Source organism: Typopeltis vanoorti, chromosome 4, assembly GCF_054136105.1.
Source record: "Typopeltis vanoorti isolate ZY-2024b chromosome 4, IOZ_Tvanoo_1.0, whole genome shotgun sequence".
NCBI lineage: Eukaryota > Metazoa > Arthropoda > Arachnida > Uropygi > Thelyphonidae > Typopeltis > Typopeltis vanoorti.
This window is the reverse complement of record NC_143552.1, coordinates 165,281,243-165,299,768: the sequence shown is the minus strand read 5'-3', so window position 1 is coordinate 165,299,768 and position 18,526 is coordinate 165,281,243. Positions and strand designations below refer to the sequence as shown.

Here is an 18,526-nt window from a genome sequence, read left to right as displayed (position 1 = left end):
ATCATATTTCCCAGTTAAAAAATTCACGATATCAGCCATACCATGGTATTCTATGAAGGAAGATGTAGAGGAGTTGTTAGAAGAGGCAAACTGAAGAGCAAGAAGGTGAAGACTGTAAGTCTCCTACCATACTATGATAGCGGCAAACTGAGGAGGAGGGCAATGGTAGCCAATGAATCTATATGTAAATTGAGCAGGAGTGATGTAGGATTTGTTGATCTGTGCTTGACGAAAAGAAGGATTTGTACAATGCTGATGGACTGCATCTAAATGGTTTTGGTGTTAGGTGTCTGGAGAGGAGTTTTGTTCATTGAGCATGCTGCACAAATTCAGGAAAACATAAGCAATTAGGACGAAAGAAAGTCGGTTTGTCTGAAGGTACCCATGAGGCAAGTGAGTGAGTGCAAGAATGACCAAGTGTGGAATCTAATCTCACAAGCAAAAATATTGAATAGGGTAGTCAATTCAGGAAGTAAAGGTGGGGTGGGGGGATAAAGGAATGATTCAGTTTCTATATATACTAATGCCAGAAGTATCAGGAACAAGAAGGAGGAGTTTTTGGCATTGGTTAGTGCAACCTTGCCAAAAGTTATAGGCAAGGTTGCACTAACGAGCTATTAGCGAGACTTGGCTAACAGCAGATGATGTAGTTACAGGGATTGAATGTGAATGGTTTAGTACAGTGGTTCTCAAACTTTTTACCTCTGAGCCCCACCTGACAAGAGAAAACACTGTGAGCACCCACTTTGCTGGTTTTATTTATCTAAATAGAAGTCATATTAAATTTGACATTTTGTTGTTTATTTTGTGTTTTCTACATACTATTTAACAGTTTTTGACACAAAATAATTAAAGTATCACAATATTAGGCCTACAATAAAAATTAGTTTTAACATTTGCAATTGACAAAAATATGTACTGAAATGAAACAATATTTAACTAACAAGTATTTAATTTTTCTCTGTAAAAATAATCAAACATTTAAATGCCAATGTGATGTCTAATGTGATGGATGGGCCTGCTTTTGAGAATAAAATTTATCAAAACATGGTATAATATCAGAAATGGCCACTCTAAGTTCTTTAGCAATATTTAGTCTTGAACGATACTTTGACTTCATAGCTGCCACAGCAGAAAAGCCTTTCTCGTATAAATAAGTTGTTGCAAAAGGAATAAAGATCTTCAATGCTTTTTGGCTCAAAGTTGGGAATTCCTTGCCAATAAAACCTGTATCATCAAAAGTTTTTCTTTCTGTATTTTTATTTGTTGTTATTTTTAAAACTGATTTAGGGCAGTTTTAATTTTTATCTGTAGGAAAGTATGCTGCACCCCCCTTTCAAGCTATTCCCCCCTGGGGGGTCACACCCCACAGTTTGAGAACCACTGGTTTAGTATATTCAAGGAAGATAGAGTGGGAGGTGGAGTACTGCTGATGATAGCAGTTGAATTGCAGCCAAAATGAATAAGAGACAAGGAGGAGGAGACAATCTGGTGTAAGATTTAAGGCCAGTGAGACAAAATATACAGTTGGTTGTTGCTATAGACCAGGGAGTTCCACAGATGATCTGGAAGACATGCATCACCAAATTAGTATAATGAGTACAGGTGGAGTGATTATTATGGGGGGCTTCAATTATGGAGATAGAGACTGGAAGAAAGAAAGATCAAATGGCAGGAAGGAAATGAAATTTATAACCCTGCTAAGAGATAATTACTTAAGGTAGCATGTGATGGAAGGGACTAGGGGTGTAAGAGTATTGGATCTGGTCACAGGATCAGAAGAGCTATTCATAACCAAGGTGACAACATTGCCTCCAATTGGTGCAAGTGATCATGTAGTCTTGACTTGGGAGGTTGTAAAACATGAGGAATATTCTGACAAGAAGAGGTATATGTGGAACTCTACAAGGCAGGTGATTATGACAAGCTTAAGAAGAAGCTTAAATCTGTGCAATGGCATAAAACACTGCAAGATAAGGACATTAGTAGTGCATGGGATATAGTTAAGGATCATCTTAACTATATTAGAGGAAGCAGTATTAAACTGTATACCTATGGTAAGGAGGGTTAATCAGGTAGGAATTAGATGGATGAGTAATATCATTAAGCATAAACAAATTAAACATTTTGGATCCAGGACTAAAGAGTGGTTATTAAAACTATACAACACCGGCCTCAGAACCCTAAGGGCCAACTATCTCGAGCATACTAAAGTCGTGGCCTTTCTGAAACCAGGGAAAACGCAACCGAAGCAAAAAATTACAGACCTATATCACTACTCAGAAACCTCTTCAAACTCTATGAACGATTAATTTTGAATAGGCTACAAACCAGCCTGCTCACCTTATTGATGAGCAGGCTGGTTTTAGACCAGACAAATCCTGCACATCACAAATTCTCAACCTCACTCAATATATAGAAAGTGGTTATGAGCAAAAACTAGCCACAGGAGTAGTCTTTGTAGACCTAACTGCAGCATATGATACCATAAACCATCTCACACTCAGAAATAAAATATACAGAATAACTAGAGACTATCACCTTGTCCTCCTGATCCAATCACTCTTGGAAAACAGATGCTTTTACGTGGAGACTGGGGGAAGGAAGAGCCACTGGCACCACCAAAAAAAATGGCCTCCCCCAGGGAAGTGTGTTATCATTACTTTCTAACATTTATGTCAATGATCTCCCCATCTTTCCAGGAACTAGATATTTTATCTATGCTGATGACCTTGCTATAGCTACTCAATCAAAAAATTTCAAGTCCATTGAAACTACTCTATCACTTGACTTAAATAGTCTAACCACATACTATACCAGCAATCAACTAAAACCAAACCTATTGAAAACCCAGACTGGCCTTTTCCACCTTAATAATAAGGAAGCCAACAGGAAGCTACAGATTTCTTGGTAAGGCTCTAATATAAAACATTCTTGGAAACCAATCTACCTCAGTGTGACTCTCGATCGCACCCTCTCATATAAAACCCACATAGAAAAAACAAAGGTAAAAGTGAATGCAAGAAACAACATACTAAGAAAGTTTACCTCCTCCAAATGGGGGTGCAGACCCAAGCAAACTGAGATCTTCTGCCTTGGCCCTTTACTATTCTTCTGCTGAATATGTCTGCCAGGTATGATCCAGATCCTGCCATGCTGAAAAACTGGACCAAGCATTGAATGAAAGCTGCCATTTAATTACAGGATGTCTGAAACCAACACCACTAAAAGACCTGTATACTTTGGCTGGTATTGCACCCCCTTCAATTCAAAGATCTGCATTCTCAGCTGACGAAAGAAGCAGACAAATGAATGCCACCCACTCGCTATGTCCACCTAAAAACTCTCCGGAGACAAGACTTCAACAATGGCTTACACTATATATAATAATACTGGTATATTATGCTATATAATAATAATACTGGTATTCCAACAGCCGAACATCTTCCATGTGGTGCCCACTTGGACTGGAATACTTAGAAAAGCTTCAACAGACTTCGAACAACAGGATACTGCAAACAAAACCTCATCAAATGGAGCTACCTCACTGGACCAAATAACTGTGAGTGTGAGACAACTCAGTCCATGGAAACCTTCTTTCTTGTTCCTTTCTTCAATCACCTTGCAGAAAAGAGGACCTTATATCCTGCACAGAAAGAGCAATTGATTGCACAAGATACTGGAGGAATATCTGACCATATTTATTGTATATAACTTTTGCATAGCTTCTTTTTTCATATTTTACTTATTATTCTCTGTATAATTCACCTATCAAATTTAAGCTGTTCTCATTTGTAATTTTTCCTAATTTGCTGTAAATAATGTTGTACCACTTACTTACTACTGTACCACTTGTGTTTTGTATACAAAATAAATAAATAAATTAAGCATGAGCTGTAGAAAAACAAAATGCAGTGGAGGGTATATAAAGATAAAGGTGACCAGTAAACTCGTTAACAGTACAAGGCAAGAAAGGTGACCAGCACTGCAAGGAAGGCAAAATCAGATTATGAGAAGAATTTAGTTCAGCAAGCCAAAGGAAATCCCAAAGAGTTTTTTCATTATGTGGCAAGTAGGATGAAGAATGGCTATGGAAGATTAACCTTAATGAGCGGTGATGGTCATGAGAAGACAGAGGCAGATAAAATAGTTGAGTTATTGAGTGTCCCCTTTCCAAGGGTAGTATATCAACCTAGTGAGGTTACTGCTTTAACCTATGTAACAGACACTAATGTGGGGGAAGAGGTGAATGAATTGGAGATTCATGAGATATTGCACAATCTCAATGTAAATACAGCTGTGGGATTAGATGGGATATCAGCTAGAATTTTGCAAGAATGTGCAATGGAACTGGAAATGCCTTTGACTAGTATCTTTAATTTAAGTTTCAGTTATGGCAGAGTTCCAAGGGAGTGGAAAGAGGGTAAATAATTCCCTTTGCATAAACGAGGTTCTAAAACTGCAGTAGCAAATTACAGACAAATCAGTATTCTCAAGCATGGTGATAAAAGTACCAGAAAAATTGGTGAAAAAGAGAATTCAAGAATTGGGTAGATAAAAATATGATACTGTATAAGAGTCAACATGGCTTCGTGAATGGTCGATCACGCCTTAGTAATTTACTAACTTTTTATTAATAAAACAGAGTAGCAGCTGAGTTGGATAAAGGCTACATGATTTTGCAAAGGCATTTGATAGAATACAACATGGAACTCTGTTACGCAAATTAGAACAAATGGGGATGAAAATAACACTGGTTAAATGGATAAGAGGGGGCTGGTGGATGGATATCAAAAGGTATATGGAGGGGCAGAATTGAGAAGAAAACAGGTGCCTAGTGGTGTGCCATAAGGTTCAGTTGCAGGGTTCATTGCTGTTTAATTTGTACATAAATGCTATAGGAAATAACCTGAAAGGAAATATTCAGCTGTTTGCTGATGATGCAAAATAAGGGAGAGTAATAGTTAATCAAGATGACGTGGAGAGCTTGCAAGACGATTTAAATAAGCTGTCAATATGGGCAAAAGATATATATATATATAATATAATAATATATATTATATTACAATATAATATATTATATATATAATAATAATAATGATGATGATGATGATAATAAAATGAATGACCTTATATCTGCCACATTAAACTGGCAGTTATCCCCTAGCACATTCTCATAATAAATGAACTGATTAGAATAGTAATCAGCAGGCCCATGAACAACACAAAGCACAAGCAAGAAGGATGACCTGTATGGTAAGGAAGGTCAAAGCTAATTATATGGGTGTGCTGAAAAGTTGTGATAATCACAATGAAGGAAATGAAGTAGAACCATGTAACTAACACATTATTCTACATATTCCCTACAAAGTCTTATATGCTTGTTACAATACTGCTGCATCATTTGCAATCCTCTGAGAAAATAGTCTTTCCTTTGTTGCACAAATCAGTTCTCAGCTGCAGATATGACTTCAATCACCTGTGGTAAATTTTGTTCCTTTTAAGTGTTTCTTTAAATTTGGGTATAAAAATAGTCAGATGGAGTCTTCCAAATAGGATGGGTGAGGCAGACACTGAAAGACCAAGTTGTATATTGTCTGTTGGGTTTTGGGTTTTATGAGCAGTGTGAGCAGGTGCACTGTTCTGCAAAAGCAACATGCCTCTGCTGAGTTTCCCATGGCATTTTCCCTTCAGTACCTCCTTCAATTCCTTCAGAACTTGGAATAAACTGCTGATGTAACAGGTTCATCTTTCTTGAGGTACTTGGTAAGGATTACACCAACCATATCCTAAAAGACAATGGCAAGAACCTATCCTGCTGACTTTTGGGTTCACAATTCTTTGGCCATGGAGAACCTTTGTGTCTCCACTCCATTGATTGTAGTTTGGTCTCCGGGTCATAGTACTAGATGAAGCCATATTTCATCAACAGTCACAATACAAGCCAAAAAATTTGAGATTTAATATAAGACAGGGAAATCCTAAGCCACAGAAAGTCCAAAAGGAGTCATTTCAGATTAGGCGTCCTCCAGTGAGGAATGTCAGATTGCACAAGTACTACTCTTCTAGCAGAAAGAATCACAGAGTGTGGTTCTGTAGTCTGGACAGGATGGGCTGTAGTTGTTGAGGCAGAGATTTGGGGTTTGGTCAAAAACAGAAGATCAGGCCTGGATGTCTAAGGTGATGTGTAGATAATTTAGGCAGGTGTGTGTAAATATTGGTGAAGCGAATCTGAAAGAAATTTTTTGTGCGAGATTTTTTAACTTAAACTTTTTTTTATATAATGACCCCACATATGAAAGATCACAGGACCTATAACACAACAGTGCCATTTGTGGATAAGTGGTTAGGGAAAAATAAGTATCTATTGAGATTTGTTTCTTAAAGAGTTGGAGGTCGCCATCAGTATGAAAAACAGTAAGGAGGATACTGTTAGAGAGAATAGCGATGGATGAAATGGAGAAGGATGATAAGAAGTGTGTTCAGTATGTTTGGAGTTGGATAGGGTATTAGTGTTGGTCAATGACTACTCTAGTTTTACACAGTTAGAAAAAAAGTAGAAGAATGGTAGTGACCAATTCAGAGGAGCAATGCTCAAGAAAGTACCTATGCAAAAGGCAAAGTGCAGAAAAAGAGCACTTATGGAAAAGCGAAGGGACTCTTAAGTGGATCATCCTTTTCTTGATATACATACATACATCTTCAAGGCCCACCTTTCCTAATTGGGTTGTAAGGGCAGCAGCTGCAAGAGGAACTTCCAATGGTCACGATCCTCCACCACCAAGCTCAAGTGTTCTGGTGGGACTCCCAAACGTGTCCACACAAGGTTTTGGATATAATCTATCCAGCGAGTCCTTGGCCTTCCACATGGCCTCCCACCCTCTGGCTTGGCAAAGAGGGCCTGCTGCGGGAGCCTTTCTTGTGGCATTCTGACCAGCTGCCCGTACCAACGTAACTGTGATCTCTCAACACACAGAAGCAACGGTTGAGTATTGAGGGTTTCCTGAATTGCAGAGCTTCTGACTCTGATGAGTCTTGTCAGCCCCGCAACCCCCTCGTAAGAACCTCATTTCAGCTGCTTGGATTCGTATCCACATTTTTTCAGTCATTACCCTACTCTCGTGACCATAGGTGAGGATGGGAACATAGACTATTGAAGACAGCGAGCTTTGCCTTCTGGCTTAACTCCCGTTGCAATACTACCAAACGGCCAAGCTCCTGCAATATTGTACTTGCTGAGCCAATCCGAGTATCTAGCTCTACGTCCCACTTTCCATCACTTATGAATGTGATGGTATTTAAATACCCAAGGTATTTAAACTTCTCTGCCTGCCTCAGTGGGACTCCACTCACATGTAGAGTGCACTGGGATGGTTGTCTTGAGACTACAAATTTTTCAGTTTTGGCCACACTGATCTTCATTCCAGCTTCTGCACAAACAGTTACACACCTATCCATAGTCTGGTGGAGGTCATCTGTGGAAAAGATAAGCAGAACTAGGTCATCTACAAAAAGCAGACGTCCAATGCTCCATCTTCCAATTCCGACACACTCACTGCCTCGGCTGTGTCTATCAATCCAGTCCATAAATATTATGAAAAGATGGGGGTGACAGAACACACCCTTGGCGGAGGCCAATGGAGACTGTGAAAGGTTCAGACTTTGTGCTGTTTACCCTGACACAAAACTCTGGGCATTCATACAGGGACTTGATGGCAGCTAATAGTTGGCCATCCACTCCGTATTCCTGTACTACTTGCCAAAGCTTACCCGAGGAACCCGGTCATATGCCTTCTCCAAGTCCACAAAACATGTGTAGACATTCTTGGCATATTCCCAAGATTTCTCAAAGACTTGCCGTAAAGTGAAGATTTGGTCATTTCTGCGTCTACCAGGACGAATGTCACATTTTTCTTCCTGGAGCTATGACTCAACTATGCCTCTGCACCTTCTTTCCAAGCACCTAGCATATACTTTCCAAGGCAGGCTGAGCAGAGAGATGCTACGATAATTTCTGCAATCTCTCTGATTTCCCTTCTTGAAGACTGGTATTATTATGCTTGTCTGCCATTGCTTTGTGGTGCTCAATATCATCAAGATATCGAGATAGATATCATCTTTTTCTAGATATCATCAAGAATTCTTAGGAAGGTTTTGGGTGCACCACCCGAAATGAGAGAACATTATTTCAAGGTTGGATGAACCTGAGACTTATAGTGTTAGGAATTGGGCAAAAGAAAAGAAATATTTTGAATGAAAAAGTACACCAAATTCTTTAAAAGTCTGGGGAAGCTATGTATGTAATATGTTTTTTGCCAGGAAGTATTAATATGTTAATATGCCCAAGAAGACAAAGCTGATTTTGAAAGGAAATCAGATTATCAAAAATAAGTGGGAGTGAAGTTTTTTGAAGATAATAAGGCAGGTGTGAGTTTTTATGGCAGTCAATAATATAAAGGAAGAAGAGTATAGAACCTTGGGATACTCAGCACTGATAAAGAAATCTGACAAGAGAAAGCCATCCACCATGGCAGGCAATGAATGACCAGTAAGGAAGCTAGCAATTCAATCACAAAGTGCAGGAGGTAGACCATAAGATGGTAGCTTGTTCAGCAGCTCTTGATGCCAGACATGATCAAATGCCTTTAAAATACAGAGAGTGATCACATGGGCTTCTCGAAATCTTTCCATGGTCTGTACCCAAAAGTGGGTGGTTGTTTGTAACCTTCTCCATCACTTTGGAGAGCACTGAGCAACAGGAGGATAGTCAGATGGCTGACTTTTGTCTCCTTTTTAGGTGCAGATTGGATGGGGCTTGCTTCCACGTTGTCGAATAGCAGTTGAATATGGTAGCATGCATAGACATAGAATATGTGTTAACAAGTTTTGAGCCCCACCAGAGGAATACCATCTGGATCAAGAGGCTAATTAGTATCGAGATAAAAAGGTTTTTCTCATGTCCTTCTGGTAAAAGTTCAGAGGAGGCATGCCATGGGCAGTTTATGGAAGTGAAGAAGATGATCTGTGTTGGTTGTCTAAACAAGAGTTGGAGGGGGAAGGGGGGGAATTAATAAAAAGATCTGCCTTTTTTCTTGAGTAAGGTTACCTTGGTACCTTCATCGTGTGAGAGAAGTGGGTACAAGGAAAGTGGTAGTATGCCCTACAGCCTTAGCGAGGGATCAGAAGGTTCTACTGCCAGTTGAGCAGTAGGCAAGTTTATTGCACTTCAGTCTTGTGAAGTCTGCTTTGGAATCATTGTTTATTTACATTGATTTCAGGCTGCTGTGTTACTGAATGAAAGCTGGAGTTTTTAATGTAAGCAAATGAACATATGCTGCATTTTGGGTCATAGTAATGGTCAGAGACAGGGTCATACCAATCAACCAACCTATGCCAGCAAAGGTTGGTCGATTGGTAGAGCCTCTGTTACTTATGGCTCACGCAAAAAGTTAAGCAAGTTTGAGTGCGGTTAGTAGTTGGAAGGAGATGTCATTTGATGCTGTTGGCACACTCTCCCTCGATGAGTCTTTGACACCCTGGAGGTGTCACATAATAATAATAATAATTTTTATCATGGACTGCAGGTGCATACATTTTTTTAGGGAACCAGAGCTTGAATAGGAGTGGGGGTTTGCAATGATGTGTGGGGAATGAACTCTCATTCCAGTGAGGATTATTTCAGTTATTTGTTCAGTGCAGATGTTTTGATCAAGAGAGCAAAAACAGTAGCCTCACCATGGAAAAGAGGCATAAAATTTTGGAAATCATCCCAGTTGGCACAATTTTAGTGCCATAGTGGTACAGGGCTGAAATTGGTTGGGAGGAGAACAACCTATAGAGGAGGAGACTTGGGTAAGAATAGGTGTTAAGGATTAGAGCTGACATCCAAAATGTATTTGGAGGGTGAGTTAGTTAAGAAAAGATCCAGGTATCGGAAGAATGATGAGAATTGTCAGGTATTCTGGTTAGCAGGTTAACTATTTATGACAGATCATGACTGATATCAAATGGTTCAGCTTCCCTTTCAGCACAATCTGTGAAGTCTGAGTCAGTTTGTGTTATGGACATTGAAGTTCATCTAGGAAGACAATCTCGCAATTTAGGTGATTAGTTTGTATGAAATCAATTTTTAGTGAAAAATAGTCAAAAAGAGCAGCATGGTTATCTGAGTTAGGGGAGGAGCAAAGGCAGCAAATGAAGGCCATAAAGTGAGGTAAGAAAATCTGGAGTCAGAGTATATTGAAAAGCAGGGATTCTAGGTGAATAGCTTTTGGTAAAGGATATCAGATTTGATGAAAGCACATGTTCCTTCCTTTCTGCAGAATGCATCATGAAAGATGTAGTTGGGACAGGTGAGATGGACTTTGGTCATGAAAGATAGCAAGTGGGGTTCTATTAGGAAAAGGAGACCAGGTTTAGATGTCTATAAGTGGTGATGTATATCATTGATGATTGCATAGATGCCACACAGTGGTGAAATGGATGTGGAAGTGTAATTTATTGGATGAAATTTTGGTGTTATTTTGGGATATGTTTTTTTTTTACATTTTTTACAATTTTTGCAGTATTTTCATATTTTTTGATTTTGTCATTTTTTTATGAGCTTTCTTTTATATCTGCAGTTAAAATGCTAGTATTTGTAAGACTGCTTTCATATTAGAGTTGTTGATTCAGAAAGCATAAAAAGCAGAGGCATACAGCTAGGATGAGGAACTAGTTTAAATCTCTCTCTCTCTCTCTCTCACACACACGGGGGGGGGATACCCAGATTCCAGTCCAAATGTGGCCTCAGACAATGCTCCCTAAAGGGGACACACTGTTATGTCCCCTTCTTCCATATATATTACTTATTTATTTTACCTCAAAGGGATCTCTTACGTGTGACACGTGATATCTCTGGTTCACAAAGGAATAGCCTGAGGGTCGAGCCAAAACCTATGTGGATGATTCTTCCTAACCAACCTCTCGTTAAGCCCTAAGAATATTTATTTTTTACTGTGCCACTTAGGACCCTTAGATTAATTGAATTGTTAATCAAGACGTTGGTAGAGAGCTTCGCCAAAGTATCACAAAAATTGCAATCGTGACCGAAAATTTCCACTGAATGAGTTCCCTGCTTAGATCCGTATTATTTCACAGGTTGGTGCATTAAATTCCATACAGACATAGGATTTAGTTAAAGAATAGCAAACATTTATTTAACATAAGACATACAATACTATTTACACAAAGAAAGTTTTTCATCCAATAAGGGTTAAGAATTAAATCAAGTCTAACAGTATTAAGTCACTCAAATGAAATTCACACTGTTTCAATAAGCCTTGTTGTATCAGGAGATATATATATATCTCCTGATACAACTATTTAACACTATGAACCTTAATTAAACAATCCCTAATTTTATATCCTCACTCTAGATACAATCTTATAATTCCTTTTATAAGCAGACATTAATCTAATACACATTTCATCAGATTACTCATAATATTCCACATACTTGTTTCCCTTTGTCCTAAAGTCCTCATAATAATTGCCTCTGGGTTCTTTGTTACAATAATTCTATGTGAGATTAAGCTCTTAATCCATACACGTGCTATGGGAAAATCGTACACTCTTAGTCATCACAAAGTATCATACAGGCACCATTCAATAAACCTTAGTTATTCCATACAAAATATCCTTTATACACTACTAATTTTAGAATTAACAATTTTTTTCTTTAAGTATTCACTCCTAAGATCAAATTTCTATTATAATATTCTTGGACAAGTTTAACAATTTTCAACCACACAGTGCCTATTCATTTAATACTTTCTTTAAATCAAATTAATCACTTTCATATAGTCCTTATTTTTAACTATTCTTAGAGTTCTTCGCTGATTAATTCTTTTACAATTCTTAGATTCTGCTTTCACACACAAATCAGAGAACAAAATTTTACTTATCTATATGCCTTGTTTTCTTTCCCTCTGATCGACGACATACCAACGCGATCTTCTTTATGGACCTCTAATTTCTTAGCACTCCAGGTATGAACATTCTCGGGCACTTCATGCTGTATAGCCTGCTACTATTTGGTGGAAGTTTGGAATCAGGATCTTCGGCAACAACCATTCCTTCCGCATGCTAGCAAGGGAATTGGCACCTAGATACGCAGCCGACCACGAGGCAAAAAATCCGGGCGGGACATCCACGAGGATCCCAGGAACACAAGGACTAAGACCAGAAGACAAAAAGACCTCGGGGGAGGGGGGGGGGATTCCAACCCTTTTATACCACACTCCTATCGGCCGCCACTGTAAACTCGGCCGTTCACCCGAGGCGTGAACATGCTTGTGACATCACAACGTCCAATTCTCCTGCTACTCGCTTGCATTCCGTCAGCACGGGACTGTATGGGGTAATGGTTTGCTTTCCCCCCCTTCTTCTCTTAGAGCATGTGTGAGTATAGAATTTTCTTGATTAATTTTCTTTATGTTGTTTTATAAATAATAAAACAATTTGACCAAATTTTAAGCACTACTAATCAATTATAACATTAGCATACTTTCTTAAATATTCTTTCCTCTTCTTAAAGTAAACAAGTTTTTCTTTTTACACTAGTACATAATACTTCTTTTAAATATTTTACAATTTCTCCCTTTCTTTTCTTGTTAATACACTTCATATTAAAGTACACATTACTATTACCTAGATAACAAGTATTTTCAGTAAGCATTGTATATAGTTTATACTCTGTTATACAATGATAAGTAGAATCATGACATTCTATGCTTATCAGGGTATAACAACATCACTAACTTGGTCTCCCTAGACAAAACATTGCAGAATAAGCAGCAGGATTATTTACCAGCTGATCAGGAGGCCTCAACAAATGTGTCACCATTAGGTTTCAGTTTCTTTGCACTATTTGGTGCCCATCCAATGGACAGCTGTTGTGCTGCTGTACCTTAAATGAAGCAAATACTGGCTCTCTAGTTGAATAATAATAAGTGTTAAGCATGCCCAGCAAGGCCATTTCTCACATGTGGGAGGAAATGGGGAGACAGAAGTCAAAGGCCCTACTCTGGAGATTAAACATGGCAGTGGCCACTTCACTTCCAAAAAAGCAGAGTGGTAGTGTTTCACTGAGTAATTAAAGACATCTACCACCCAGAGGTCTAGTAGGCATTTCCTCCAGCTAAGGAATATGTATTCAAGATGGCATATATGGTATATAACTTTGAATGACATAAATGTTTTACATTCTACGAGAATCAGGTCTCACTAATGCCTATAATTTTTCCAGTTCATATTAAAAAAACTGACAAATAATAAATCTTTTCTCAAAGAAACCATAATTGTGTCGGAATACTATTCTCTACATCTCTGAGTGGAATGTGAATAAATGATTAAAATGATGTAAAAAAAAATTGAAAGGAACCAAACTTCCATTATATGCCTAAAACTAGCATCTTCTGGTAGATTTGTTGAAAAAAAAGATTTAAAAAAATAATAATAAAGTTCCTAAGACATGCACTGAACAAATAGTAATATAGATTACAAAATAAAATTATACTTACTCAACTTTTTATCTTTTCCATTTACTGCTGCTGCCATAACTTCCTGTATTACCATTAATGGATTTGTAGGAGGAAGTGGTGGACGTACTTCAGGAGCTGTTGTTGGTCTGGATTAGTAAGTAGAAATAAAAATATTTGGATGGCTTTAACTGATTTTTAATTTAGCACAAATGTCATCTTTATATGAAATACTAATTCACTCATACATATTAATTCATGTTGGAACCCAAATTAAATGTAATTTAAATTAAAAAGTTGTGTTGTTTGTTCATTCTTTACACCTTTAACATTTCTAAATGTAGTAAACCATTAAAAATATTGCTATAATCCTCTGTTATAATGCTGACAAGTCACCTTCCTAAGTTTGAAATGCAAATCAACAAAATTTGTAGTGTGTACAATGAACTCATATTATTATTATTATAATTATTAAGAGAGACTTCCAGTGAGTCAGAAACTCATCGAGGGAGGCCACATACTACACACACCAGTTATCATACTTATTCGTGAATTCATTCACACTGCTTGCACACACAACATCCAATGGCAATCCATTCCAATCACACACCACCCTTTGAGAGAAAAATCTAGCCCACACACCCTTCTTGGCAGCCTTCATTCTCAGCTTCCAAGGATGCCCTCTCGTCCTTTCCCCACCCTCCATAAATTGAAAAATTCCATCAATTGAAATCCTGTATGACCCATTCAGAAGTTTGTAAGTCTCAATCATATCACCCCTCTTTCTCCTGTTTGCTAGTGTCTGCAGTCTACAAATTCTCAATCTGTCTTCATAATCTTCTTCTTCCATAATCTATGTGAATGATGTGAGGCCGAATGACCTCTTTTCACTTCTGTCTGTCCCGGGAGAGTCTGAACAATTCTGTCCAGTTTGGTGTCGCTTGTTGTGATTTGGTTTTCAGGTCCTCTTTTATTTTGTCTATCCATCTAATTCTGGGTCATCCTTTGGATCTTTTACCTTCCATCGTTGTATTCAGGGCTTTAGATGGTAGTCTTTCTGTTCCCATTCTGGTCACATGGCCAAACCATCGCAGTCTTCTTTCTTGGATTTTGTCTATTATTGTTATTTCTTGTTTTAGTCATTTCCTTATGTCTTTGTTTCTTAGTTGATCCAGCAGAGATACTCCAAGTAATCTTCTTAGCCAACCCATTTCAGTAATTAATAATTTTTTCTCTTCAGCCTTTTTGAGATTCCAACTTTCACTTCCACAGAGGTGTATTGGAAGGACCATTGTTTCATAGATTCTTACTTTTGTTACTTGTCTGATGTCTCTTGACTTCCATATTTTATTTTTATTAAGTCGTCCAAAAGTTTGGGATGCTTGACTGATTCGTCTGTTTATATCTTTTATAATTTCACCATTGTACTCAATAACTCCTCCAAGGTAGGTGAAGTTTTCTACCTGCTCTAGATTCTTACTATCAATTTCAATTTTCAGATTGGTGCTTCTTTTTCCTATTTGCATAATTTTTGTTTTGTCTATATTTATGTTTAATCCAGATTTTATACACTCCTCCTTTATTTTACCAGAAATTCGCTGTAGATTTTCTTCTGTGCTTGCAAGTAATGCAATGTCATCTGCAAATTTTAAATTTGTCACATTTTTCCCATATATTTTGATTCCAGAGTCTTCATTGTTTAAGGCCTTATTGGTTTCTTCTTCCAGTGTAAGATTGAACAGGTCTGGTGACAGATTGCATCCCTGTCTTACTCCGCTCTCTGTGTGGAACCAGTTGGTTAAGGTGTCCTCCATCTGTACTGCACTTTCAGATTTCTCATACAGATTCTTTATTATTCTTATGGTTTTGTTGGGAATTCCAAATTCTTCCATAGTTTTCCATAGTTCTCTTCTATGGATTGAATCAAATGCCTGACAAAAGTCTATGAAATTTATGTAGCAACTTTGGTTGTACTCTAGTGTCTTTTCTATTAGCTGTCTTAAGGTGAATAGTTGATCAATTGTGCTTTGCCCTGGTCTGAAACCAGCTTGTTCTTCTCCTAGTGCCAGTTCTATATATGGCTTAATTTGTTTTCGGAGTACTTTCGTAAAAACTTACTTGGAATACTGAAGAGGCTAATGCCTCTGTAATTATTGCATTCTGTTTTATCTCCTTTTTTGTATATAGGAGTTATGACTGATTTGGTCGAATCAGTAGGCACTACTTCATTTTTGTAGATCCTTTCAAATAATGTTTTCATTGTCCCAAAAGTTGTTCCTTTCCTGTTTTTAAGACTTCTGCGTGTATTTGATCAATGCCAGGTGCTTTCATAGTTTTGAGTTTTTCTATGCTGTGTGCTATTATTTCTTTGATAAAGATATTTGTTTCCTCTTCCATTTCAGTGGCTGGAATCTTCATAATCAGTATTCCACAATCCTGATATCATTTTTAACACTCTCCTTTGTACTCTCTCCAATATATATCAGAATCACGACGGAAACCAGGAGACCAGACCTGCGCACGATAGTCCAAGTGACGTCTTATCAAGGCCTTGTAAAGAGGCAAAATAACATCCTTATCTTTACATATGAACGTTCATTTCAGCATTGCAATTATCTTTTGAGTTGTATTTGCAATCTTTGCCACATGGCCCCTAAACTTCAAGTTCCTGTCTACTAACACTATACAGACATATGTTCAGTCCAGAAGTGTTTATAAACTGAGACTACTTTGACAATGATGCACAAAACCATTAAACACATGAAAAATTATCACAGATATTGCTAGAGAGTAGTACGAAAAGGATTTTAGCCAAATTACTGACTATAAAATAACTGAGCTATGCTTTAATGATAGTGGTAGCCTCTCACCTCAACAGTAATGATTCATATGTATTCTCATAGACATTCCACAGGGAATCTTTTATATATACCCTTCATGTTTGGAGAAGTAGCTTGGTAAAAGTTTAATCCGGTGTTAGTAAGGTGGCAGTTTCACATTATTTCTTTCTATATCTTTGGGTCTGTGACACCATACCTTACTAACGGCGGGTTAATTATTTCATGAAAGTCTAAGGAGTTTAAGGAAGGATGAAAATGCATTCTTGCAGGATTTTGACTAAATATTAAACTAAGCAATACTAATTCCTTTGATCTCAGTGGGCAAAAGTTTGTTTTTGGAATTAGGAGTGAAATTTCATTTTATTATTTATAAATATAGCACAATATTTATAATCAGTACTACTTTGTATTATGGTGTTATTCCTCTTATTTGCTCTGTTGGTCTGTTTATTATCATTTTTTTTAACTCTTTCAGAATCTGAATTCCCAAGGTGCATTATTATTTTTTTACATTATGTACAGTCTTATGGTGTTAGCTATTTTCTGTGGGGAGGTGTCTAATACTGTTTTATAAGTTATATTCACATTAAACATAAGTCACATTATGTTTAATTGTGAGATTCTCCTTCTTGCCATGGTACCATTCAACTGCAGATAATAAAGTTAAGTTTGAATGATGACAGAGTGACATGCATGGTTTTGTATTTTCCCACTTCAGATTTTTTTTTGCATTTTCCCCCCTGCAGAATATTGAATTTCCCAAATAATCTTTAAATATCTTTTTCCAGAGCTTCTGGAATGTAAATTAAATGATGTTTAACTTAGAACTTTGATAAGACCACATCTTAACTATGCTCAGATATGATATGGTCACCTGAGTTCAGAGAAGAAGATAAATGAAAAAATCCACCAGCTTTTGTGTATGTGAGAAAGAGCACTTTCTCACATACACAAAAGAGAAGCTTTGAATGTGGCCTTCAAAGTTTCACAAATAGAGGGGCGGGAAGAGAGAAAGAGAGAAGATATGATAGAAACAAATTAGTAAGGAGATCTTACCATAGGGATAAAAGTGAGATTTGACAGCTCATGGCAGATGGCAGAATAACTCAGAGACATCCCTAGAAGATGAATAAGGTTGTGGATGTTGAGAATGCATCTTCAGTGATGGACCTCTGTAGAGTGAACCAGAGTCATGTGGTCTGACGAATCCAATTATTATCATGTAATATTTCATACATCGTCATTTAATACATAATTATCATATTGTGGGACATTGATGACCGACTCAGCATAGCAATTTGTTTCCACATGCAGCAGTGGAAACAAGTCATGAAATCAACTACTTGAAAGGTTCTTTTCATCATACTTCATATGTCAATCCATTTGCTGTTTATTGTTACATTGCGGTATCAGCCTACCAGACACATTGGCACAATAAATGATTTATTACCTATAAATTATTTACAGAAAATGGACTTATAATAATGAAAGGGCCATTATAAGAAAGAGTTTCTTAGTGATACATATGATGAAATAGTTTTGCCACATAAAGTGAAATAACATCAGATCTTACAAATTACATTGTCTGCAGAATTGTTTTTCAAACAATATATCAAGTGAAGTAAAGGTAATCCATCCTACTAATCACTGTTGAATTTTATTCAGTTTGAAGAGAGAAGATGATGGAGACAATGAAAGTTTCTGTATAATATTGCAGTACTGATAGAAATATAGATAAAAAAAGAATGGTGAGATCTAGTTGGAAGCAATCTCATTGAATCCTTGGTTTCAATGGACAAAACATTAGCGATAGGAGTGATGGGAAGTTGACACTGGCATCCCCCACACAGAGTGAAACATACCCAAACCGAACGCAGACATAGAGGCTTCCCAACAGTGTATCACAATCAACAAACATGGGTAAATGTAGCAATCTGAGTGATTTTGATCAAGACATATTATTAGCACAAAGTCATTATATTGCCCAAGTGGTAGAACCCTCGGGTTCTTGAGGGCAACCGTATCAAGGATCTACCATGAGTATACCATCAACGAATCTACCAGCGGCGAGTGAGCAAGTGGTGGCCGACCAAATGCCATTGATGACTGGAGTTAATGTAGCCTGTCCAGACTTATATAGACCAACTGCAGGGCAACGGTGGCACA

At 37.5% G+C, this 18,526-nt stretch overlaps 1 protein-coding gene across 1 annotated transcript in view; it reads right to left on the bottom strand.

The window, feature by feature from the left end:
• The window catches only part of rudhira (breast carcinoma-amplified sequence 3 protein rudhira), a 532,797-nt gene that overhangs the window by 174,950 nt on the left and 339,321 nt on the right, over positions 1 to 18,526 (bottom strand). The window contains exon 17 of the mRNA XM_090391579.1: positions 13,563 to 13,669. Coding sequence (XP_090247705.1) covers positions 13,563 to 13,669 — 107 coding nt within the window. The remainder of the gene's footprint in view (positions 1 to 13,562; positions 13,670 to 18,526) is intronic.